General features: G+C 41.7%; 1 protein-coding gene across 1 annotated transcript in view; it reads left to right on the plus strand.

Moving 5' to 3' along the window:
* The window catches only part of LOC135513500 (reticulon-4 receptor-like), an 88,358-nt gene extending 61,359 nt beyond the window's left edge, over positions 1–26,999 (plus strand). Inside the window, exon 2 of the mRNA XM_064936378.1 lies at positions 24,821–26,999. Within this exon, the coding sequence (XP_064792450.1) occupies positions 24,821–26,235 (1,415 nt within the window). The 3' untranslated portion in view covers positions 26,236–26,999. The remainder of the gene's footprint in view (positions 1–24,820) is intronic.
* The last annotated feature ends 290 nt before the right edge of the window (positions 27,000–27,289 follow it).

The following is a 27,289-nucleotide window of genomic DNA, read 5'->3' on the forward strand; positions in this document are numbered from 1 at the left end:
TTTGAGGATAAAGAATCTCCATTTTTGTTTTGTTTTGGTTGTTTCAGATTATTAGGTGCCCAATAGAAATGAATGGTAAATAATGTATTGTGTCATTTTGGAGTCACTTTTATTGTATATAAGAATATAATATGTTTCTAAACACTTCTACCACGAATGTGGATACTACCAGGATTACAGATAATCCTGAATATATACGCACGAATATCACAACTCCCCAAAAATGACAACCTCCCCTGTTATACTGTAATGGTTAGAAGTTAGCATGTCTTGGGGGTATGATATTTTTACAATTAATTCAGGATTATCCGTAATCATGGTAGCATCCACATTAATGTTGTAACGTAGACGCAGTGAGTCAGGAAGCAGGTGCGATTAGTGAGTTTAATGATAACGAACACAGATGAAGCAAAACAGGAGAAGCGTTGACATAGAAACACAAACAATGCTACCAAATGATTGACAAAACAGAGTGCTAGATAAATGCGTAATGATGGTTGCCAGGTGTGCTTAATGATGGTTGCCAGGTGTGCTTAATGATGGTTGCCAGGTGTGCTTAATGATGGTTGCCAGGTGTGCTTAATGATGGTTGCCAGGTGTGCTTAATGATGGTTGCCAGGTGTGCGTAATGATGGTTGCCAGGTATGCGTAATGATGGTTGCCAGGTGTACGTAATGATGGTTGCCAGGTATGCGTAAAGATGGGTTTCCAGGTGTGTGTAATGATGGTTGCCAGGTATACGTAATGATGGTTGCCAGGTATGTGTAATGATGGTTGCCAGGTGTGCATAATGATGGTTGCTAAGGGTGTGCGTAATGATGGTTGCCAGATGTGCGTAATGATGGTTGCCAGATGTGCGTAATGATGGTTACCAGGTGTGCGTAATGATGGTTGCCAGGTATGCGTAATGATGGTTTGCCAGGTGTGCGTAATGATGGTTGCCAGGTGTGCGTAAAGATGGGTTTCCAGGTGTGCGTAATGATGGTTGCCAGGTGTGCGTAATGATGGTTGCCAGGTGTGCGTAATGATGGTTGCCAGGTGTGCGTAATGATGGTTGCCAGGTGTGCGTAATGATGGTTGCCAGGTGTGCGTAAATATGGGTTGCCAGGACCGGTGGTTAGTAGACCGGTGACGTCGAGCGCCATAGCGGGAGAACGGAGGAGACATAACAAATGTAGATGTCTTTAGAAACATATTTTATTCTTATTTACTATAAATGTGACTCGAAAAAGACACAATATATTATTTACCATTAATTTCTATTCCATAGTAATTCATTATTTACCTTTCATTTCCATTCTATAGTAATAATCTGAAACTCAAACAAATCAAACAGCAAATGCATCCAACAAATGCATCCAACAAGCTTCATGTAGTCATTGTGTGCTATGAACATTGTACCAAATACTCATCTTTTTAGTACTTTAATCCAAATAAGTGAATTTGTAGTACAATACTTTTGCTTCCCTGAAATGGGAGACTATGTACAAAAAAAAGTGCTGAAATTTCTAAACGGTTCACCCGATACCCTCAATTTAAAGCTGACAGTTTGCACTTTAACCTCATTGCTTGATTCCAAATACAAACTGTTGGAGTTTAGAGCCAAAGAAGAGAAAATGCTTCACTGGCCAAATTATTCCAGAGGGCACTGTAAATGGTGATATGTTGAGATATGTGGAGGCAGAATAGATATGAGAATGTGTGCCCCCGTGATGTCAGCTATCCACCCACACACACACAGTTCAGTATGGAGCAAACACAAATGGGATTTACAGGCACTAAGCAGTAAATGTTCTGTTTGACATTGCTATTTTGAAAAGAGAAACCGTTGGAAAATACCACAGTAACGGAGAGAACAGTTCTCTTATTACTGGGCCTACAGTTTATGGCCTGACATTTAATTTAGTTTAATTTTCACAATCATCTTGGGTGGAAACATCTTTGAGTTTGGAAATATTTTTCAGAAAACACCACAGTACAGCAGAGAGGAGAACAGTTCTGATATTATTGGACAGAATCACAGAACAGAACTAAGGCCTACTGTATGGTTGGTCCTAATGCGTTAGCTTGCAGAGATGAAAGTAGAGAGAGGGTCTGTCTTTTCCAGGTCAACGTGCCTCAAGGGTGCTGCCTGAGGATCGGAAATAGATGGTCTTGAATAAATAGAGATCTGTGATGGGAGCTTACTGTATCCGTTGGGGCTACGCCTTGTGGGATCACTCCTTCTGTATTCATTTCTACTAACATGTTTTTACTTGGTCATTATGGGGTTTTGTGTGTAGATGATGAGAAAAAATACTAATTTGAATCCATTTTAGAATAAGGCTGTAATGTAACAAAATGTTGAAAAAGGTAAAAGGTCTGAATACTTCCCAAATGCCCTGTATATCCATACTACGATTATTAAGGGATGTTTGCTCTCCACTAATGTTGACCTCATCTCATGAAGCATTTACTGTGTAGATGTTATTCTTCGGAATATTTAAAATACCAAAAAAGTATATGAAAATCACAGATTGCGCCTTTAAAGCTGCATAGTTAGCCATCCACATTGTTGATGAGACATGATGGGACTCCAGTTGTGCTGTGCAACCATATTACATATCCATTGTGTTAGGCAATAGATAGCTAAAGGATATCAATTGAGATGCCACATGAGTAAACACATTTGTTATGTTTGGGCTCCCGAATGGCACAGCGGTCTAAGGCACTGTATCTCAGTGCTAGGGGCATCACTACAGACCCTGGTTCAATTCCAGGCTGTATCACAACCGACTGTGGTTGGCGGTGGACAACTGGCACAGCGTCATCTGGGTTAGAGTTTGTCCGAGGTAGGCCATCATTGTAAATAAGAATTTGTTCTTAAAACTCTTGTCTACTTAACTAAAAAATGTAAATACAAATGTGACTTGAGCCTTGTTGGTTCTAATGCTGTAGAAGAGATGAGGATCTCTACTGTAGGCTGAGGTGGCTGGATAGTGACTTGTAATACCATCGCTATAGCAGTACTTGAAGTACCATAACTATTGCAGAGTCGGTATGTCAACAACAACATTCTCATACAAAAATATGTACACACACACACCTCAAGAGCTTGTAACCTTGTAAATCAATCCCTCTACCTACACTATGCAATCCATCTGTCCCATTCATCCAGTTGTGTGCCTGTCCATTACACTCCTAACAAAGCAGAGTGGCACATAAAGTGTTGGATAAGAAATTGAATTGACCCATAAAATACCAGAGCACAGAGACAGGACAAAGGAATCTAAGATGTCACTTCAGTTCAGTTCTTTTTTCAAAAACAAGGCAGACCATCTGTCAGCTGCATGCCATTGTGTGGTAAAGCAAGTATGTAAAGCAAGCCTCTTAGCAATCGGCATGGTAGCATTGTGTTGTATTCTACTGTATGTACGATGCAAGGCCAAGTGCTACTGCTACCTTGAGGGTGAAATATCACACATGTACTTACACACTCACACACACAGACACGCACAAATTGTATGTCAATCAAGCTTCAATCAGCTCCATGTAGATGCTGGATCTAATAAAGCTTAAGGTTAGTTTGTCTTTTTTACAGCATTGCAGGCTTTTAAGTCCAATGAATCTGTCGCTGACTGGCTGGGGAATAGCAAAACTCTTTCAATTTAACAAACATTTGTATCATTCATTCTCTGGCTTGCATGTGGAGGTTGGGATGGCAGATGCTGGTGGAAGCTGCAGATTTCTAAACCATACGGAACTCGGTGCGTGTGTTCATTTTATTTGGGCTTTCGAGTTATTCATGTGGCTTCTAAGTTGAACCCCAGTATGACACTACAGCCATCACAGAAGGATTAGCCGTTTGTTAGGCTCTGCTGACGTACTTCATCTGGGTTCATCAGTTGAATCGTACCTTTCAGGCCTGTCCCAATCTGGCTAAGCCTGAGATGATTGTGGATGAGACGTTTGTCGCATCCCTGCTTAGTCAGCTAAAGTAGCGCAGCCCTCCACCAAAGTGCAGAGCTGGCAGAACCAGAGCAGACAGCGAGTGGTTACATGACACATTAAATAGATAAGAGAGGCGTCGATAGTGGTGTGTCTCTCAAACCATTCACAGTTCAGATTTCAGCCTGTCACGTTGAAAACCAGGATACAGAACAGTAATTGCCTGAAACTCTTTGTGCAACTGTAACTTTTAAAATGGCTGGTACTGCACACTTTTAATGCTTCCATCCTGTAAGAGAAAATAAGGGGTTGAAAGATCACGTTGAGCTCCAGAGAAAGAGTTGAAGCAGCGTGCAACCAGGCAATTCTATCACCGTCTACCGCTCACAATGCTCTGTAAATTGAACACTTAAGAAGTGGATGAGATTTAGTGTGTAGGTCGAGAGTTAGTGCCTTGTTTGATTTATTGTCCTCCAATTTGTAACCCGACCGCAAACAGAGTTAATCTCAACTTCCCTCTCTGTTGTTGACAAGCAGACAAGAAGTGGCATTCTTAAACGACTAGGTGCCAAATGGCAAACCCTAGAATTTTGCGCTAATGATCCTATCAAAGTGTTCTGGACGAAGTCCATAATGTTAAAGGTCTGACTGTAATGCCTTTTTAAGCATGAACAACTGTTCTATTGGGCTTCTGGGGCTTAAACGGTTTCTAAATAGGCTAACTAACTGCATAACTATGCCCAAGACAATGAAGAAAATAACAAGTCTAAAATGGTGCCAAAGACATAATTAACCTGTCATGTTGATGTAGAGATTGCAGACAGAGTAGATAATGTGGGCTGCTGGCTTGTTTATTCTGGGCAGAAAACATTTGTTAACAGTCTCTAAATGTTAAGCAGTAAACAAATACCAGTCTGAAACAGTTTGGTGCCAAAACCTTAGAATGGTACAGTAATGAACCTTTCAGACAGATGCAGAGATTGCAGCAGAGTAGATAGTATTAGAGGTCTCAGTGTGGTTCTTTTCAGTATGAAGTGACACTAAATTGGGCCTCTTGGTTGTTTGAGTCTGGGACAGAAAGCATTTCTAAATAGTCTATGATTATTTCTCTATCTTGATGAAACACTTCACATAAGGTGGTGTAAGCGTTGCTATCAGCATAACAAACAACTTAATTTGAGGTGTTGGGTTGGTTTGTTCTGGGACAGAAAATATTTTCAAATAACCTCTAACTGACTGCGTAACTGTGCCAAACACTAGAACACTAGAATTTTACCATAATGTACCCATCAGAATAGAACAGAGTAGATCATGTTAGAGATCTCACTGTGATTCATATCAGCTTGATTAACTACTTTCATTGGGACTGCTTGGTTGTCTAGTCTGGGGCAGAAAAGACTTCTACATAGGATCTAGCTGGCTGCACTGCATAACTGTGACAGACAACAAAGCAGCAGCATAAACATTCCATATTCCAAGTATTTAACTATTCTAAGTATTCTAAGTCATCCACACAAACTGTGTACACCGTGTGTGACAATTGTCAGTGAATCAGTGAACCTTATCATGGTTCTCTCTCACACGAGACACTTTGAAGCAAGAGGTGTTAGCATTGCTATCCTATCACTGCCCTAATTGAACACCGTACCGGTGGTACGGCACTCTGATAATACAGCGGTAAATCATTAGTCCACATTCTCGTTTATTTCAGGGTAATGTATTCTCTCAACCCTGCAGGTCTGGCAGCCTTACAGATTTCAAATTGAGGCTTGATTGCTAATAAAAGTCTGCAATGCGAGACAGTGATTTCATTTTTGGCTGGGGAGGAGGGGCATGTTTTTTTAAGGGTTAACATGTGATGGCTTCATCTAAATTATGATTAACGGTGGTCCCCAGATAGAAGAGGACTAACACCTGTGCCTAGTAGCCTCTTATGAGCTGCTGGTGACACGTTCCACATCTGGCCAGCACTCTAAATGCATTAGCTGATGTGTCATAATCGCACATGTAATTGCCAAAATAAACGAAACACCAACCTAAAGCGTCTTAATAGGGCGTTGGGCCACCACGAGCCAGAACAGCTTGAATGCACCTTGGCATAGATTCTACAAGTGTCTGGAACTATTGGAGGGATGCGACACCATTCTTCCATGAGACATTCCATAATTTGGTGTTTTGTTGATGGTGGTTGAAAACGCTGTCTCAGATGCTGCTCCAGAATCTCCCAAAAGTGTTAAATCAGGATGAGATCGGGTCACTGAGACGGCCATGGCACATTGTCGTCCAATGGGATGTTAATTGCTTAATTAACTCAGGAACCACACCTGTGTGGAAGCACCTGCTTTCAATGTACTTTGTGTTCCTTTATTTACTCAAGTGTTTCCATTATTTTGGCAGTTACCGATATGTAGCTTCGGTGCTTCTGCCTGCGTGATATAGACCAGGCAGAACGAAGCTTTTACAGAGATGGACCAACACCTTTGCCCAGTATCCCCTAAATAGTTACCTGGTGATACATTTCAAACACTTACTTAATACAGTATCTTAATACACACTTAATACTTAATACAGTATCTTAATACACACTTAATACTTAATACAGTATCTTAATACAGTATCTTAATACAGTATCTTAATACACACTTAAAACTTAATATAGTATCTTCTGTACTGCTACCTGGTATATTTAGTTTAATACAGAAAATATATTTATTATTAATACAGTATCTCTTACAGAGAAATACACACTTAATACTTAATACAGTATCTTAATACAGTATCTTAATACAGTATCTTAATACACACTTAATACTTAATACAGTATCTTAATACAGTATCTTAATACACACTTAATACTTAATACAGTATCTTAATACAGTATCTTAATACAGTATCTTAATACACACTTAAAACTTAATACAGTATCTTCTGTACTGCTACCTGGTATATTTAAGTTGTGTACGCTGAAGAAAATAATATTTATTATGTCAATACCAGATTTATGCTCTTACAGAGAAAGAAAAGCAATGCTTAGTATCTCCCTAAAACTCACATCTGGAAGATGGCAAATCACATGTCAAAGTGATCATAGTTTCTGAGGATTTGTGCAACTTAATACTCTTGATCATATTTAGGGTTGGTAATGTCTACACATCAAATCAAATGTTTTCTGCATGGCATATTACATTTACTGAAGAAATAGGCTCATGCAGAATGAGGCTTGCTGTTAAAGTAGAGAGATGTGCTAAGGGCTACAAACTCTATAGTCCAACCACATGATATAGGCCGACTCTTCTATGCTGGCTCCTTTGGGGTTTGGAGAGTGCATTGGGAACCCCCATCCCGGATCCGGGATCGTGACTAAAGCCACAGGCTCATGAGGCCTGCATTACTTTCTGAAAATCTGAAAATTGCTTGCCTGATACATTCTAACAACACTGTCATCTCAATTTTCAAAATAGTGGCAATGCTGGTGGGATTGAGGGGGCAGAGAGAGAACTGTATGGAAGAGACTTCAAATCACATGTCAAAGTGATCATAGTTTCAGTGAGGGTTGGTTGAATGCCAGGTCTACAAATCAAATCACATGTCAAAGTGATCATAGTTTACAGTGAGGGTTGGTTGAATGCCAGGTCTACACATCAAATCAAATCAAAGTTTATTTGTCGAAACATGGCAAACGTTGTTTGGAATACAACAAGGTGTTTTTTAACAGATAACAGTGAAATGCTTACTGTACAGGCTCTAACCAATGGTGCGCAAAACACCTGGTAAATGTGGTCTGTGTAGGTCAATCTTAAAGAAATAAAACAACAGTAAAAAGACATTTGAAAAAGAGTAGCTGTCACAGCCAATAGGAGACAATGGAAAAGGGTGACTCCTGCTCATTTCTGGATTCGGGTGGTTTTGCCTGAAGCTCACGTTCTAGGGCACGCCGGAAAATATCGAGCTGCCACCGATCCATTGTTCTGTGTATCAATTTATGCATAGTCGAGCATTGGTTTCACAAAATATCTTGTTTGGAACATTTGTTATGGTGCCCCAGAGCATCAACAGGTTAAGTTAGTTCAGCCCACTTCTGTTTGTGTGGGCTTGTTCATCTGTGTGTGTTAGAGTGGTTTGTGTTTTGCATTTTTAGGTTTTTTCGCTGTCCTTTATTTTTTCACATGTGTTGTTCGCCTGATTTTTGTTCTTGTGATTTTCTGGACATTAAATCTTGTTTTTCCCATATCCTTTGCTCTCTGCGCCTGACTCCACACCTATTCACTCATTTACCGTTACAGTAGCAAGGCAATATACAGACACCTGTTAGTCAGGCTTACTGAGGTAGTATGTACATGTGGGTATGGTTAAAGTGACTATGCATATATGATGAACAGAGTAGCAGAAGCGTAAAAAGAGGGGTTGGCGTGTAGTGAGACACAATGCAGATAGCCCGGTTAGCCAATGTGCGGGAGCACTGGTTGGTTGGGCCAATTTAGGTAGTATGTACATGAATGTATAGTTAAAGTGACTATGCATATCAGATAAACAGAGAGTAGCAGCAGAGTAAAAGAGGGGTTGGAGGGGCAAACAATGCAAATAGTCCGGGTAACCATTTGGTTCAGGAGTCTTATGGCTTGGGGGTAAAAACTGTTGAGAAGCCTTTTTGTCCAAGACTTGGCACTCCAGTACCGCTTGCCATGTGGTAGTAGAGAGAACAGTCTATGACTGGGGTGGCTCGGGTCTTTGACAATTTTTAGTGCCTTCCTCTGACACCGCCTGGTGTAGAGGTCCTGGATGGCAGGCAGCTTAACCCCAGTGATGTACTGGGTCCGATGTTGCAGCTCTCGATGTTGCAGCTGTAGAACCTTTTGAGGATCTCAGGACCCATGCCAAAACTTTTTCGTTTCCTGAGGGGAAATAGGCTTTGTCGTGCCCTCTTCACAACTGTCTTGGTGTGTTTGGACCATTCTAGTTTGTTGTTGATGTGGACACAACGGGGTGTGAAGTTTTTAGTTCTTATATGTTTTTCCAACTTCAGCCCTGACATTTTGTCCCTCGATAGTTAAATTATGTCATGTTTTACGACTATTTTACGACTGACGAGCAATCCAAGTAGTTGACAATCTTGCAGTTATTTCATGTTTTCTCTTCTCACCTCTCACATATCATTTCCCTTGTTTTAACATCCTTGTGAGGACTTCTGGTCCCGACAAGGATAGTAAAAACAAACACACACACACACACACACACAGTTGCTCCCTTCTTTCTCTCTTTTGTCTCTCTCTCCTGCCGACCTCCGGTATCCTCAGTTATTCATGAGCCATCTGTCTGGATGAGATGAGTGTTGTGGCAGATGTGTGGCAGACAGGACCTGATCTGTCCCTCTGCCGCTCTGCTAATTGTGTCCTTGTCTGCATACTAGACTATGGGCTCTCCCAGAAACACACATGAGTGCAAACACATTATGAAAAAGTATAAACACAAAAACGACAGACTACATGACATCAGCCGCCTGTTGGTCCAAAATAGTATAACTGGTGTATTTAACACCAATCAAGCCATCCGTTCAAAAATGAATTTAGTATATGTCAATCTAGCAAACCAGGCAACTAAAAGCAATTTTCTAAACAATTGTAACGGTTTTCGTCTGGTGAAGGAGAGTCGGACCAAAATGCAGCGTGGTATCTTTGATACATGTTTAATGACGAAGAACGAACGAACAATACAAAACAACAAACGGAACGTGAAAACCTATACAGCCTATCTGGTGACAACAAACACAGAGACAGGAACAATCACCCACGAAATACTCAAAGAATATGGCTGCCTAAATATGGTTCCCAATCAGAGACAACGATAAACACCTGCCTCTGATTGAGAACCACCCCAGACAGCCATAGACTTTGCTAGATAACCCCACTAAGCCACACACCCAACACCCCACAAAACCCCAAGACAAAACACACCACAATAAACCCATGTCACACACTGGCCTGACGAAATAAATAAAGACAAACACAATATAATACGACCAGGGCGTGACAGAACCCCCCCCTAAGGTGCGGACTCCCGGACCGGGTCCGGGTGGGCGTCTGTCCATGGTGGCGGCTCCGGTGCGGGACATGGACCCCACTCTATTAATGTCTTAATCCCTCCTCCTCGCGTCCTTGGATAGTCCACCCTCGCCGCCGACCATGGCCGAGTAGTCCTCACCCAGAACCCCACTGGACTGAGGGGCAGCTCGGGACTGAGGGGCAGCTCAGGACTGAGGCAGCTCGGGACTGAGGGGAAGCTCGGGACTGAGGGGAAGGACTGAGGGGAAGCACGGGACTGAGGGGAAGCTCGGGAACTGAGGGGAAGCTCGGGACTCAGCACTGAGAGGAAGCTCAACACTGAGAGGGGACTGAGGGAAAGCTGAGAGGAAGCCCAGCACTGAGAGGAAGCTCAGCACTGAGAGGAAGCTCAGCACTGAGAGGAAGCCCAGCACTGAGAGGAAGCTCAGCACTGAGAGGAAGCTCAGGCAGGTAGTTGGATCCGGCAGATCCTGGCTGGCTGGCGGTTCTGGCAGATTCTGGCTGACTTGCGGACCCTGGCTGGCGGATCCTGGCAGACTGACGGATCTGGCTGCTCCATGCTGACTGGCGGCTCTGGCTGCTCCATGTAGACTGACAGCTCTGGCGGCTCCTTGCAGACTGGTGGCTCTGCCGGCTCCTTGCAGACTGGCAGCTCCTTGCAGACTGGCAGTTCCTTGCAGACTGGCAGCTCCTTGCAGACTGGCAGCTCCTTGCAGACTGACAGCTCCTTGCAGACTGACAGCTCTGGCTGCTCCATGCAGACTGGCAGCTCTGGCTGCTCCATGCAGACTGACAGCTCTGGCTGCTCCATGCAGACTGAAAGCTCTGGCTGCTCCATGCTGACTGGCAGCTCTGGCTGCTCCATGCAGACTGGCAGCTCTGGCTGCTCCATGCAGGCTGGCAGCTCTGGCTGCGCTGTACAGGCAGAAGACTCTGGCAGCGCAGGAGAGGAGGAAGGCTCGGGCAGCGCTGAACAGGCGGGAGACTCCGGCAGCGCAGGAGAGGAGGAAGGCTCCGGCAGCGCAGGAGAGGAGGAAGGCTCCGGCAGCGCTGGAGAGGCGAGACGCACTGTAGGCCTGATGCGTGGTGCTGGCACTGGTGGTACTGGGCCGAGGACACGCACAGGAAGCTTGGTGCGGGGAGCTGCCACCGGAGGGCTGGTGCGTGGAGGTGGTACTGGGTAGACCGGACCGCGCAGGCGCACTGGAGCTCTTGAGCACCAAGCCTGCCCAACCTTAACCGGTTGAATACTCCCGGTCGATCTGCCAGTGCGGCGAGGTGGAATAGCACGCACTGGGCTATGTAGGCGAACCGGGGACACCGTACGCAAGGCTGGTGCCATGTAAGCCGGCCCAAGGAGACGCACTGTGGACCAGATGCATAGAGCCGGCTTCATGGCATTTGGCTCGACGCTCAATCTAGCCCGGCCGATACGCGGAGCTGGAATGTACCGCACCGGGCTATGCACCCGCACTGGAAACACTGTGCACACCACAGCATAACACGGTGCCTGCCCGGTCTCTCTAGCCCCCCAGTAACCACATGAAGTTGGCGTAGGTCTCGTACCTAGCGTCGACATATTCCCTGTGAGCCCCCCCCAATACATTTTTGGGGCTGACTCTCAGGCTTCCATCCGCGTCACCGTGCTGCCTCCTCATACCAGCGCCTCTCAGCTTTCACCGCCTCCAGAATTTTCTCCATCTTCATAGCTATCATACTCTGCTTCCACTAGGCATTCCACTGATGTCAAAACGCGGCTCTTCATGATATCTTTCAATATAGCTGTTTTAGGAAGGACTACCTACACATACTGAGCAGACCATGTTAGGGCTGGGCGATGTGATGATATATATCGTGTGACGATAGAAAAATGTATTTTGTTTCAAATGATGCTCTTTCGTTTATTTTCGTTGTGTCACAAATCACTCTTTCAGGCAATATTTTTTAGCAATTGGACGACACTTTACGTTCTTGTGGAAGGAAATTTACAACACAAACAAACATGGAGGCAAGGAGATACGGAGCTCGTACCTAAAATAGGGGCTACTTCGGTCGCATGGACGTGGTTTGGGTATGAAAAGTCTGACAAAGACCAGAAAAACGTCCTCTGCAAAATATGCTGTAGGTCGGTCCCGACAACAGGCTCAAACTCCACTAACCTCTTTTACCACCTACACAAGAATCATGTGAAACAGTACGGAGAGAGTCTACGGGTGAGATCCAGAAAAGTACAGTCAAGTGCTCAAAACGAACCCTCGACTCAGAGGTTGCAAGAGGCTTTTGTCCGTGGCACATCATATGGCAAAGAATCATGAAGATGGAAGGAGAAAACAGCTGCCATTACAACTTACATCTGCAAAGACATGGCCCCAATTTTCATGGTCGAGAAACAGGGGTTTCGTGAGTTGGTGCTAATACTCGACCCAAGGTACAAAATGAAAATTGCTATATTACACATATTAATGCCCAAATAACATATATATTTTATATTTTAGGCCTATATTTATTTTGTTTTCTATTTACCTTTTCAGATTTATACATCAATATTTAATATTTTGCTACATGCTTAATTGAACAGTTGCGCAAAGGTTCCAAATGAAAGGAGAAATAATCAAACATGACTAAGTACCTTTTATTTGTTGACTATACTTCAAAATGTAATAAGAAATAGGCCTTTACATGTGGTCATTTTATTGAAACTATTTTTCATTGAATTTACAGAAAATATGCTATATTGTGATATGTATCTTCATCAGGATATGAAATGAGCTATATCGGGAAATGAGATTTTGGCCATATCGCCCAGCCCTAGCTCATGTTATAGACAGATGCTTGCTGCATGGCAGACCAATCCCAACTCATCTCTCGGCATGTCCAGCCCATCCAATATCTCAGCCAATTATGCCTAGCGGGAAGGTTCCCTACTTATTCTGTGGCTAAACCAACGTGGCTCGTAATTTAACAATTGTATTTGTATTTACAGAAGGCATACAGCTATGTTATTAATGCACATAAAAGTTTACGTTCCGGAATGCATTGCTGCCAGAAAATGCATTTTGATAAAACACACCTGTTAACATTCAAATGCCAATTCCGTAAAGTAGTGGCATACTCTATTTTCCTGAAATGAGTCACATATGTTAATGCCAGGGAAACATTTAGAAACTGTAGTTCTGTCTCTGTGTATGTTCATGCCAGGGAAACATTTAGAAACTGTAGTTCTGTCTCTGTCTCTGTGTATGTTCATGCCAGGGAAACATTTAGAAACTGTAGTTCTGTCTCTGTGTATGTGTATGTTCATGCCAGGGAAACATTTAGAAACTGTAGTTCTGTCTCTGTGTATGTTCATGCCAGGGAAACATTTAGAAACTGTAGTTCTGTCTCTGTATATGTTCATGCCAGGGAAACATTTAGAAACTGTAGTTCTGTCTCTGTGTATGTTCATGCCAGGGAAACATGTAGGAACTGTAGTTCTGTCTCTGTGTATGTTCATGCCAGGGAAACATTTAGAAACTGTAGTTCTGTCTCTGTGTATGTTCATTCCAAGGAAACATTTAGAAACTGTAGTTCTGTCTGTGTATATTCATGCCAGGGAAACATTTAGGAACTGTAGTTCTGTCTCTGTGTATGTTCATGCCAGGAAACATTTAGGAACTGTAGTTCTGTCTCTGTGTATGTTCATGCCAGGAAACATTTAGAAACTGTAGTTCTGTCTCTGTGTATGTTCATGCCAGGGAAACATTTAGAAACTGTAGTTCTGTCTCTGTGTATGTTCATGCCAGGAAACATTTAGAAACTGTAGTTCTGTCTCTGTGTATGTTCATGCCAGGGAAACATTTAGAAACTGTAGTTCTGTCTCTGTGTATGTTCATGCCAGGGAAACATTTAGAAACTGTAGTTCTGTCTCTGTGTATGTTCATTCCAAGGAAACATTTAGAAACTGTAGTTCTGTCTGTGTATATTCATGCCAGGGAAACATTTAGGAACTGTAGTTCTGTCTCTGTGTATGTTCATGCCAGGAAACATTTAGGAACTGTAGTTCTGTCTCTGTGTATGTTCATGCCAGGAAACATTTAGAAACTGTAGTTCTGTCTTTGTGTATGTTCATGCCAGGGAAACATTTAGAAACTGTAGTTCTGTCTCTGTGTATGTTCATGCCAGGAAACATGTAGGAACTGTAGTTCTGTCTCTGTGTATGTTCATGCCAGGAAACATTTAGAAACTGTAGTTCTGTCTCTGTGTATATTCATGCCAGGGAAACATTTAGAAACTGTAGTTCTGTCTCTGTGTATGTTCATGCCAGGAAACATTTAGGAACTGTAGTTCTGTCTCTGTGTATGTTCATGCCAGGAAACATTTAGAAACTGTAGTTCTGTCTCTGTGTATGTTAATGTGGGAAGACATTAGGAACTATAGTTCCATTCGTGTTAAAGGGGGAAGCATTTAGGAGCGGTACCAACTCTTCAAATCCGTTTTCCCATTATGCCGTATACTGAGTGAATTCCCCTTGAAAGAGTAAATGCCACCAGTCAAAGATGATGGTCCTAGTATGACAGCCGGCAATGGTTGTAATGCACCATACACAATCACTTGGGTTTAGAGCCACTTTGTGAGAGCGCTTTGAGAACATTGCCTTTAGCTTATTGATTTATACATGATATTAGGCTGCATTTGTATGCATGAATGCATTTACAACAATCAAACAGCCTAAAGTACACAGATCTCGACTATATTTGGAACATGTTAAATTCCACACAGCAACAAGAATCCCTAACGCTGTGTGAGTGGAAAGAGGCCATTGCATCCCCTGAGATGAATTGTGTGATACATCTCCTAGAGAGACTTCTCTTCCCTTCTCCTCTCAGCTAAGGGATAACACTGTCATGTTACCCATCTGGGCCCGATCTATTTCTCTTCAAAGTAAAGCCTGCGTGATGAATTGCAGACCCTGTGGAACCCCTGTCCCTACATGCCCTTTTGTGCTCTCAGGGCACTTGGCCGGGTCGCTGGGTCAGATTGGGATGCCTCCATCATGCTGAGACAAAGCACCGGATGGGCCTGGAGTAGTGAAGTAGCAAACACACACACACACACACAGCCAGGGACGTATGCAAATGATCCGGGAGGGTGTCAGGCTGGTCATGCACTGCTGCGTTAAGTAAACACCTCTCTCTGGCTGCTCCCACTTCTGTCCTCCTCGACCCTCCTCACACCTTGCTATTATCGCAAGTGTTTTCTGTTCTCCCACATTGTTCTTTTTGTTTTGGCAAATAACACAATTAGACGAGTGAGGAGCAACCTTGATGTCTGCAATTCATCACTAGGTTGTTAACTGTCTGGACATATGTCTCCCTGTCTGCCTCTATGTATGTCTCCCTGTCTGCCTCTCTGTCCGTGTCTCTTTCTTTCCCTCTGTCTGACTCCCTGTCTGCCTCTATGTATGTCTCCCTGTCTGCCTCTCTGTCCGTGTCTCTTTCTTTCCCTCTGTCTGTCTCTCTGTCTGTCTCTCTGTCTGCCTCTCTGTCTGTCTCCCTATATGTCTCTCTGTCTGCCTCTTTGTCTGTCTCTCTGTCTGTCTGTGTCTCTGTATGCCTCCCTGTCTGTCCCTCTGTCTGCCTCTCTGTCTGCCTCTTTGTCTGTCTCTCTGTCTGCCTCTCTGTCTGTCTCTCTGTTTATCTCTCTGTCAGTCTCCCTCTGTCTGTCTGCCCCTCTGTATGTCTGCCTTTCTGTCTGCCTCTCTGTCTACCTCTTTGGCTGTTTTCTCCTTGTCTGGCTCTCTGTCTGGCTCTCTGTCTGTTTTCCCTTTCTGCCTCTTTGTCTGTCTCTCTGTCTACCTCTCTGTCTACCTCCCTGTCTGTCTGTCTGTCTGTCTGTCTCTGTCTGTCTCTCTGTATGCCTCTTTGTCTGTCTCTCTGTTGGCCTATTTGTCTGTCTCTCTCTCTGTGTCTCTGTCTGTGTCTCTGTCTGCCTCCCTGTCTGTCTCCCTGTCTGCCTCCCTGTCTGCCTCCCTGTCTCTCTCTCTTTCTGTCTCCCTGTCTGGCTCCCTGTCTGTCTCTCTGTCTGCGTCATTGTCTGTCCCTCTGTCTGTTTCCCTGTCTGACTCCCTGTCTGTCTCTCTGTCTGTGTCATTGTCTCTCTCTCTCTCTCTGTTTGTGTGTCTGTCTGTGTTTCTGTCTGCCTCTCTGTCTGCCTCTCTGTCTGTCTTCCTGTCTGTCTCCCTGCCTGTCTCTCTGTCCTTCTCCCTGTATGTCTGCCTCTCTGTCTGCCTTCCTTTTTGCCTCCCTGTCTATCTCTTTGTCTGCATCTTTGTCTGTCTCTCTGTCTGTCTGTCTCTCTTTCTGCCTATCTTTCTGCCTCTGTCTATCTCCCTCCCTGTCTCCCTGTCTGTCTCTCTGTCTGTCTCTCTGTCTGTCTGTCTGCCAGTATTTGTCTCAAATGGCACCCTGTTCTATATATAGTTCACTATTTCTCACCAGGATCCATATGGCTCTGGTCAAAAGTAATTCACGACACAGGAAATAGGCTGCCATATAGCACTCAGCCTTTGTGAGGAAAAGTGCTTCTCAAACATGCAGGAGAGCCTGAGTCAATGTGCGTTAGGTTTTAAAGAGCTTGGAAGGAAGTCTGGCCTCCACAAGACAAAGAGGTTGTTGTCTCATCTTAGACAGAGTTAAGATTGTTGTTAGACCATAATGGACTTTTCAAGAGGGACAGGGAGGCCAGTTTACTGGAACACCAGAGATTTGGATTTGTGACTGTTGGTGTGTCAGGACTGTAATTGGACTGTAATTTGACACAAAAGATAGGGGAGATAGCATGTTGAAACCAAAGTTTGCCAAATAAGATAAAGATACACAGCTTTTTTGTTATTTGTTAGCACCAGTACAATGTTATACAGTACCAGTCAAACGTTTGGACACACCTACTCATTCAAGGGTTTTACTTTATTTGTACTATTTTCTTCAATGACATCAAAACTATGAAGTGACACATATGGAATCAAGTAGTAACCAAACAAGTGTTCAACAAATCAGAATTTGAGATTATTCAAAGTAGCCATCCTTTGCCTTGATGACAGCTTTGCACACTCTTGGCATTCTCTCAACCAGCTTCATGAGGAATGCTTTTCCAACAGTTTTGAAGGAGCACTTGTTGGCTGCTTTTCCTTCGCTCTGCAGTCCAACTCATCAATTGGGTCCCAAACCATTTCAATTGGGTTGAGGTTGGGTGATTGTGGAGGCCAAGACATCTGATGCAGCACCATCACTCCGCTTCTTGGTCAAATAGCCCTTACACAGTCTGGAGGTGTGTTTTGGGTCATAGTACTGTTGAAAAACGCACCCCCACATCATCACACCACCTCCTCCATGCTTCACGGTGGGAACCACACACCTCTGCGGCTCACAAAGACACGACAATGTATTTTGTTACTACATGATTCCATGTGTGCTATTTCATAGTTTTGATGTCTTCCCTATTATTCTACAGTGTAGAAAACAGTAAACATAAAGAAAAACCCTTGCATGAGTGGGTGTGTCCACATTTTTGACTGGTACTGTATATGCATTCATTATGTCAGTTTAGCCACATACATATTTTACATTAGTATATCAGCACTGTAAAGTTGATTGGAATTGAGCAGAAATGTTGAAAGATAGAGTTTGATATACCCAACAGCTCAATAGCGAGGGCAAACTATTAGCAATGATGCTGTGATAAATAAGAGAAACTCCCAAAGGTAAAAGGTGAGGGAACAATCAGAGGTCGGTAGATAAGTCAGGACGTACAGTTTGGTAGACTTAGCGGGTCAACACTGCGTGTGAGTGCAAACTTTTACAGCGATTGCAATGTTTGGAGACATGGTGTAATTCCCAAAAGAAGAAGGTGAGAGAACTTCTGTGAACTATCAAATCACACAGAGGTCATTCTGAAAGACCAGAGGGAAAACTACCACTTTAATCACAGAAGAGTAAGCACATTAAAAAACAAATTCCAAGGAGGTCAATGTGATGAGTGCAAAATGGCTTTGGATTGTTCCTTTGTTTTGACAGGAACTAATGGCGAGGCAATTGATATAGTACTATATATAGAAAAATAATTGGTGAAGAAAAAAACTGAGGACATCTGACTTGCTTAGTGTCAGAAGATGCTAATGAAGATAAAATTACGCAGGGAGCTCAGAAAACCGGATATCCAAAATAAAGCGAATTGGTGGACGTAGCCTGTTATAATGTACATTAAAAAATAAGACAGTGAGTGGACATACAGTGAGGAGATACGAAGAGTGCTCTATCTGCAGCAGTAAAAAATAAATAAATATATATATATATATATATATATATATATATATAAATTGCTATTGTTAGGAAAGTAGGAGCTGTGGCTGGGAGGGAAGAGAAAAAAAGTGATGCGATGCAGAACGAAAGAGTAGTGGAAGAAAACTCTTGACAGCTTTCCAGTGGCAGAGTATATCTGACTGAAGGTTGAGCAGGGAGGTTGGAGGGAAAGTGCAACAGAGGGCTGCTGTCAGGCCACACCACAGCCTTTGTTTAACAAGGGCCAGGGATGAGCTGCTACTGCTGCATGAACAGCAGGAAGGCAGGATGGAGGGATGGGAGAGGGAGGGAGAGGGTGTGGTAGAAAAAGTGAGAGGGAGCGAGGAGTTGAAAGGGAGAGGCAGAGAGAGGGACAGGGAATGGAGGGAGGCAGGGGAGGAAGAAGAGGAGGAAAGAGATAGAGGACTGGAGGGGTAAAGCTCATGCATTTTCCAGTACTTCACTACCTGTCACAGCAGAGAGCCTGGGCTTCCCGTGATGGTTGTGGCAGCTGGGAATGGAAATCCTCACTTATGATAGGGGCTAGGGTCGGATTCACTGAGATTTGGCCAATATTTGGCACTGCCACCTGCCACCTGACATGGCATATTGGATTCGGACTCTCCTGCTGTCACACTTTGACACCTTGATCTGCCTTTGATGAATTCGTGAAATCTCTGTACTTGTATCTGTACTGTGTCTGCATGTTTCTTTTTTTTCACCTTTATTTAACCAGGTAGGCCAGTTGAGAACAAGTTCTCATTTACAACTGCAACCTGGCCAAGACAAAGCAAAGCAGTGCGAAACAAACAACAACATGGAGTTACACATAAACAAACGTACAGACAATAACACAATAGAAAATGAAATCTATATACAGTGTGTGCAAAAGAGGTAAGATTCGGGAGGTAAGGCAATAAATAGACCATGGTGGTGAAGTAATTGCAATTTAGCAAATAAACACTGGAGTGATAGATGTGCAGAAGATGAATGTGCAAGTAGAGATACTGGGGTGCAAAGGAGCGAAAAATAATAATAAATAACAATATGGGGGTGAGGTAGTTGGATGCGCTATTTACAGATGGGTTATGTACAGGTGCAGTGAGCTGCTCTGACAGCTGATGCTTAAAGTTACATTGTTAGGTTAGAGCTAGAACATTGTTCCATTGTTAGGTTATATATAGAACAGTGTTCTATTGTTAGGTTGTATATAGAACAGTGTTCTATTGTTAGGTTATATATAGAACATTGTTCTATTGTTAGGTTATATATAGAAATTGCTCTATTGTTAGGTTAGACATAGAACATTTTTCCATTGTTAGATTAGGGCAAGAACATTTTTCTATTGTTTTTCTATTGTTAGGTTCTATTGTTCTATTCTTAGGTTAGAGCTAGAACATTGTTCCATGTTAGGTTAGAGCTAGAACATTGCTCTATTGTTACGTTAGAGCTAGAACATTGTTCCATTGTTAGGTTATATGTAGAACATTGTTCTATTGTTAGGTTATATATAGAACATTGTTCTATTGTTAGGTTAGAGATAGAACATTGTTCTATTGTGAGGTTAGAGATAGAACATTTTTCTATTGTTAGGTTAGAGCTAGAACATTGTTCCATTGTTAGGTTAGACCAAGAATATTGTTACATTGTAGGTTATAGATAGAACATTGTTCTATTGTTTGATTAGAGATAGAACATTGTTATATTGTTAGGTTAGAGCTAGAACATTGTTCCATTGTTAGATTAGAGCAAGAACATTTTTCTATTGTTTTTCTATTGTTAGGTTGTATATAGAAAATTGTTCTATTGTTAGGTTAGAGCTAGAACATTGTTCTTTTGTTAGGTTAGAGCTAGAACATTGTTATATTCGTCGGTTAGAGATAGAACATTGTTCTATTCTTCGGTTAGAGCTAGAACATTGTTCTATTGTTACGTTAGAGTGAGAACATTGTTCCATTGTTAGGTTATATGCAGAACATTGTTCTATTGTTAGGTTATATATAGAACATTGTTCCATTGTTAGGTTAGAGCTCGAACATTGTTCTATTGTTATGTTCGATCTAGAACATTGTTCCCCATTGTAGGTTATCTATAGAACATTGTTCTATTGTTAGGTTTGAGCTAGAACATTGTTCCATTGTTAGCTTAGAGTGAGAACATTGTTCTAGTGTTCGGTTAGAGCTCGAACATTTTTCCTTTGTGGGTTATATATAGAACATTGTTCCATTGTAGGTAATATATAGAACATTGTTATATTATTAGGTTAGATTTAGAACATTGTTCTGTTGTTAGGTTAGAGCTTGAACATTGTTCCATTGTTAGGTTATATATAGAACATTGTTCTATTGTAGGTTATATAGAGAACATTGATCTATTGTTAGGTTATATATAAAACATTGTTCCATTGTAGGTTATATATAGAACATTGCTCTATTGTTAGGTTATATAGAACATTGTTCTATTGTTGGTTATATATAGAACATTGCTCTATTGTTAGGTTATATGTAGAACATTGTTCTATTGTTAGGTTAGAGATAGAACATTGTTCCATTGTTAGGTTATATATGGAACAGTGTTCTATTGTTAGATTATATATAGAACATTGTTCTATTGTTAGGTTATATATAGAACATTGTTCTATTGTTAGGTTATATATGGAACAGTGTTCTATTGTTAGATTATATATAGAACATTGTTCTATTGTTAGGTTATATATAGAACATTGTTCTATTATTTTATATATAGCACATTGTTCTATTGTTATGTTATATATGGAACAGTGTTCTATTGTTAGATTATATATAGAACATTGTTCTATTGTTAGGTTATATATGGAACAGTGTTCTATTGTTAGATTATATATAGAACATTGTTCTATTGTTAGGTTATATATAGAACATTGTTCTATTGTTAGGTTATATATTGAACATTGCTCTATTGTTAGGTTATATATAGAACATTGTTCTATTGTTAGGTTATATATAGAACATTGTTCTGTTGTTAGGTGAGAGCTTGAACATTGCTCTATTGTTAGGTTATATATAGAACATTGTACCATTGTAGGTTATATATAGAACATTGCTCTATTGTCAGGTTATATATAGAACATTGTTCCATTGAAGGTTATATATAGAACATTGCTCTATTGTCAGGTTATATGTAGAACATTGTTCTATTGTTAGGTTATATATAGAACATTGCTCTATTGTTAGGTTATATATATAGAAAATTGTTATATTGTCAGGTTGGAGATAGAACATTGTTCTATTGTTAGGTTAGAGCTAGAACATTGTTCTATTGTTACGTTAGGGCGAGAACATTGTTCCATTGTAGGTTATATATAGAACATTGTTCCATTGTTAGGTTAGAGCTGGAACATTGTTCCATTGTAGGTTATATATAGAACATTGTTCTATTGTTAGGTTAGAGCTAGAACATTGTTCCATTGTTAGGTTAGAGCTAGAACATTGTTCCATTGTACGTTATATATAGAACATTGTTCTATTTTTAGGTTCGAGCTAGAACATTGTTCCATGATAGGTTATATTGAGAACATTGTTCTGCTGTTAGGTTAGAGCTTGAGCATTGTTCCATTGTTAGGTTATATATAGAAAATTGTTCTATTGTTAGGTTAGAGATAGAACATTGTTCCATTGTTAGGTCAGACCTCGAACATTGTTCCATTGTAGGTTAAATATAGAACGTTGTTCTATTGTTAGGTTATAGATAGAATATTGTTCTATTGTTAGGTTAGAGCTAGAACATTGTTCTATTGTTAGGTGAGAGCGAGAACATTGTTCTATTGTTCGGTTAGAGCTCGAACATTGTTCCATTGTGGGATATATATAGAACATTGTTCTATTGTTAGGTTAGAGCTAGAACATTGTTCCATTGTAGGTTATATATAGAACATTGTTATATTATTAGGTTAGATTTAGAACATTGTTCCATTGTTAGGTTAGAGCTAGAATATTGTTCTATTGTTAGGTTAGAGCTAGAACATTGTTCCATTGTAGGTTATGTATAGAACATTCTTCTATTGTTAGGTTAGATTTAGAACATTGTTCCATTGTTAGGTTAGAGCTAGAACATTGTTATATTGTTAGAACACTGTTCTATTGTTAGGTTAGAGATAGAACATTGTTCTATTGTTAGGTTACAGCTAGAACATTGTTCCTTTGTAGGTTATATTTATATAACATTTTTCTATTGTTAGGTTAGATATAGAACATTGTTCTATTGATAGGTTAGATATAGAACATTGTTCTATTGTTTGGTTTGAGCTCAAACATTGTTCTATTGTTAGGTTAGAGCTAGAACATTGTTCTATTCTTAGGTTAGAGCTAGAACATTGTTCTATTGTTAGGTTAGAGCTAGAACATTGTTCTATTGTTAGGTTAGAGCTAGAACATTGTTCTATTGTTAGGTTATATATAGAACATTGTTATATTGTTAGGTTAGAGCTAGAACATTGTTCTATTGTTAGGTTAGCGATAGAACATTGTTCTATTTTTAGGTTAGAGCTAGAACATTGTTCTATTTTTAGGTTAGAGCTAGAACATTGTTCTATTGTTAGGTTAGAGCTAGAATATTGTTCTATTGTTAGGTTAGAGCTAGAACATTGTTCTATTGTTAGGTTAGAGCTAGAATATTGTTCTATTGTTAGGTTAGAGCTAGAACATTGTTCTATTTTTATGTTAGAGCTAGAACATTGTTCTATTGTTAGGTTAGAGATAGGACATTGTTCTATTTTTAGGTTTGAGAACAGTGCAAGTTGTTCTACATTGGACGGACAAAGAGACGCATTCAAGACCGCTTAGCGGACACAAGTACGCCATACTGGTAGGTAATGAAGACTACCCCATGGCAAGGCACTACAAGTCCCTACACCATGGCAACCCTGCCTCCCTACAAGCTATGGGTATTGATCATATTCCGGCCTCTATTAGAAAAGGGGACCGTCTTAAACAGTTAAACCAAAGTGAATGTTTTGGGATTTACAAACAGCAGGCCACTAAATACCCTGGTTTAAATGAAGATATGGATTTACAAACTACAGGCCACTAAATACCCTGGTTTAAATAAAGATATGGATTTACAAACTACAGGCCACTAAATACCCTGGTTTAAATGAAGATATGGATTTACAAACTACAGGCCACTAAATACCCTGATTCCCTCTTTCAATTGGGGCTAATTGGAAAACCTGTTCAAAATGAGGACATTGTTTTCATTTTTTTTGTACTCCCTGACGAAGGCCATGCAGCCGAAATGCGTCGGTTTAAAAAAAAAAACGTTGTTGAACATGCCATACTAATAAAGGCATTTTAATTAGTTATATGAAGAGGCCTTGGTCCTCCTTTCTTTTTGATGACCAATTTACCCCTTTTACCAAAGAGCACCTTCTATCTACTAAAATGTACTATTGTGTACCTTAGACCTTCCCTTCCTCCTCTTTCTACTAGAGATAGAACACTGTTCTATTGTTAGGTTAGAGACATATTCTTGGGGGGAGGGGGGTGAATAGTAATGCACGCTCAAATTGACCGTTTTTTTGTCTTTTTTCTTGTTTGTATCACATTAAAAAACATTTTGCATCTTCAACATGGTAGGCATGTTGTGTAAATCAAAAGATACAAACCCCCCAAAAATCTATTTTAATTCCAGGTTTTAAGGCAACAAAATAGGAAAAATGCCAAGTGGGGTGAATACTTTCACAAGCCACTGTATATTGCAACAGACAAGCACAGTAAAACACAGATAACATAATTTAAGTGATCTCCAATATTTAAACCTAGGTCAGCTCTCCACCCTGGCAACCAGCACCAATCCCCACTACACGTATCTTTACACGACAAGATACATGTCAAAAGGTCAGAAATCTCTAGGATGCCATTAGTTACATCCAACCTATTAGTGCTGGCTAATTCAGCATAAAATCGACCCACCCATATTTAATGAATCAGCTTCTCGGGACCCCTCTCCTCGATTGCCCGGGGCTTCATGCTTGCGTCGATAGCAGAGAGGAAATGGGTCCCCAGGGCCAAATAACCACCGACTGCTCTCTCTTTATAGACACACTGCATCACTAGTAAAAAGAGAGCTATTTCCCTTCAGAGCTATTTCCCTGTTATACTGGATTTGAAGGTGGATGTTGCTTAAACTGTATATATGCCATTTGTAAATGTGAAGGAAAGCACTGCATTGGTGATTCGAGGAAAGCGATATGTGCTGATGTAAAAATGTGAATATCTTAGGGCAATGTCTGATTGCAGAAGATTACCATTGCTACCAGAGAGCAATATTGCTGATTTGCTTTACAGGAAATAACAATCAAAAACCAATCAAGAAATAGGCAGAGGTGTTAAAATGACATTTAGAAACCTTCTAGGAGCAACGTTTACATGGACATGAAGATGAAGTATTTTTTACGTAGTTTCCAAAACTGACCCTCTTTCTCTCTTTCTCCCCCTCCACCTTTTTCCCCCTCTCTCTCGCTCTTTCCCTCCCTCCCTCCAGGGGGGCGACTCCTGTTCCTGGTTGTGTGGCTAAACCTGGTGTCTCGAGGAGTGGATGGCTGCCCGGCCAAATGTGTGTGTTACAGCGAACCACGGCCCACCGTGGCCTGCCAGCAGCAAGGACTGTTCTCCATCCCTACCGAGATCCCTGTGCGGAGCCAGCGTATATTTCTCCAGAGCAACAAGCTGACCGTGGTCCGCTCCACCAGCTTCAGCTCCGTGCACAACCTTACCGTCCTCTGGATGTACTCCAACAATATCAGCCACATTGAGGCCGGGGCCTTCTACGGTCTGGAGCGGCTGGAGGAGCTGGACATTGGGGACAACAGTAACCTGAGGATCATCAGCCCGACAGCCTTCAGGGGTCTGTCCAAGCTTCACACCCTCCACCTGCACAGGTGCGGCCTGTCGGAGTTACCTGTCGGAGCGTTCCAGGGACTGTTCTCCCTGCAGTACCTCTACCTGCAGGACAATAACCTGCTGGCCCTGCACAACGACACCTTCCTGGACCTGGCCAACCTCACCTATCTGTTCCTGCACAACAACAAGATCAAGACCGTGTCGGACCACATGCTGCGCGGCCTCATCAACCTTGACCGCCTGCTGCTGCACCAGAACCGGGTCATCTACGTCCAGCCGAGGGCATTCAGCGACCTGGGGAAGCTGACCACGCTGTTCCTGTTCTACAACAACCTTACCGTGCTGACCGGGGAGACCATGGACCCGCTGGTGTCCCTGCAATACTTGCGTCTCAATGGGAACCAGTGGGTGTGTGACTGTCGGGCCAGTACCCTATGGGACTGGTTCAAACGCTTCAAGGGCTCCAGCTCAGAGCTCGAATGTAACGTCCCCCTGGAATTGTTCGGGAAGGACCTGAAACGGCTAAAGAGTAACGACCTGGAAGGGTGTGTGGAGACACCCCAGATCCAGACCCAGCTCTTCAGCTCCAAGCCGCGTTCCGGAAAATTCCCCTCCACTGAAAATCCCCTGGGAGATGGAATTCCAAGATGTTGTCTTCCAGACAACGATAAGTCCTCTATCATCTCTGGGAAAACGATCGCTGACCCCTCATCTTACAACAGCCGTCAAATTACCAACAACCCCCTCAAGGAGAAGGAGAACATATCCAAGACCAAATTCAGAGAGCATGAGCGAACGAAAAACGAGACCATCCGAAATAAGCAGAGTCTCAACGACGGGCCTCTGGGGACCCTGTCCAACAACCTTGACCAGTCATTGGTTCAAATTGAAGACCTGGAACCCTCTACAGCCCCAACCAGAAAGAAAAAGAAGTGCACTAAAAAGCCCAAATCTGACGCCCAGTGTCTCAAAGGCCATGGATCTACAATGCAGGTGGCGCTGAGTTCTCTCTTCATGTCCATAGTCTGGATCTGGTTCTCGTTGGCCATGTCTTAGGACCTTAGGGCCTGGCTGGGATTAGATCACATGCTAAATATACATTGCTGGGACTCACAGATTGTTATTAATGCTCATGACAATAATACAGAATCCTTCTGCAGTGACCTCTGACCTCCAATAATAGCCTAGAGACTGATAACCAGGAGGTCAGGTTTGGACAGATTACCAGGGTAACAAGGACTATGTCCTTGAAGTTAAACTACAAAAGAAGTTAAAATACAATTTAACAAAATGGATGCCTTTACAGAACACATCATATCTAATGTATATAATAAATCGGTGCCCAAATTGTTTGTTCTGTATGTACTTTATTGTACCGTGTCTAAGCTACACCACTTTGGAGACTCTCCTTATTCCTATTTCTCTCTCAAAAAGCTTTTACTGCAACAACAGTGACTGTTGAGACAGACCACTGAAAAAAAATAGGAAAAAACATCAATTCCGAGGGCCGGCTGAACGCACACAAAAACGTTTATTAAAAAATAGATTTTCATGCCCCCCCCCATTATTTATTAAAAAAGTGATGCATTTGTTGGGTACTGTTATGTTTTTTATGTTTATACGTATTTCAGTAAAGACAAATGTTTATTGTTCTCCAGTTTGAGTTCTGTTTTCATCACAGTATGGATACAGGTAGCATTGGCTAATAGAAAGCTGGCTAAATGTTTTACAGAGATTGCAATGGAATCATAGATATGCATTTTATTTTACTTGTGTGCAAGTATGAATATATTATGAATAAAAGGTCTCCTTTCATATAACTGGTTGGTTATTGATGTGTTCTTTTTAGGCATTAAGGTATAGTCTTCAGTATAGCTCTTCAGTATAACCAGTAACACAATCACACAGAATTCAACAGCCTCAAACAGAATCACTCATAACTGCTCAATCGTATTTTGCTTCTTCAGACTATTGTTCATGAACACGATGTAATGTAATACATGTCCAAAAGTATAGTAGGCCTTTGGCAGTGTCTGAATTTCTTCGCACATAGACATATTAAACCTTAACGTACATTGATGATCTATGATCTAAAGGACACAAGGACATA

Source organism: Oncorhynchus masou, chromosome 25, assembly GCF_036934945.1.
Source record: "Oncorhynchus masou masou isolate Uvic2021 chromosome 25, UVic_Omas_1.1, whole genome shotgun sequence".
Lineage (NCBI taxonomy): Eukaryota > Metazoa > Chordata > Actinopteri > Salmoniformes > Salmonidae > Oncorhynchus > Oncorhynchus masou.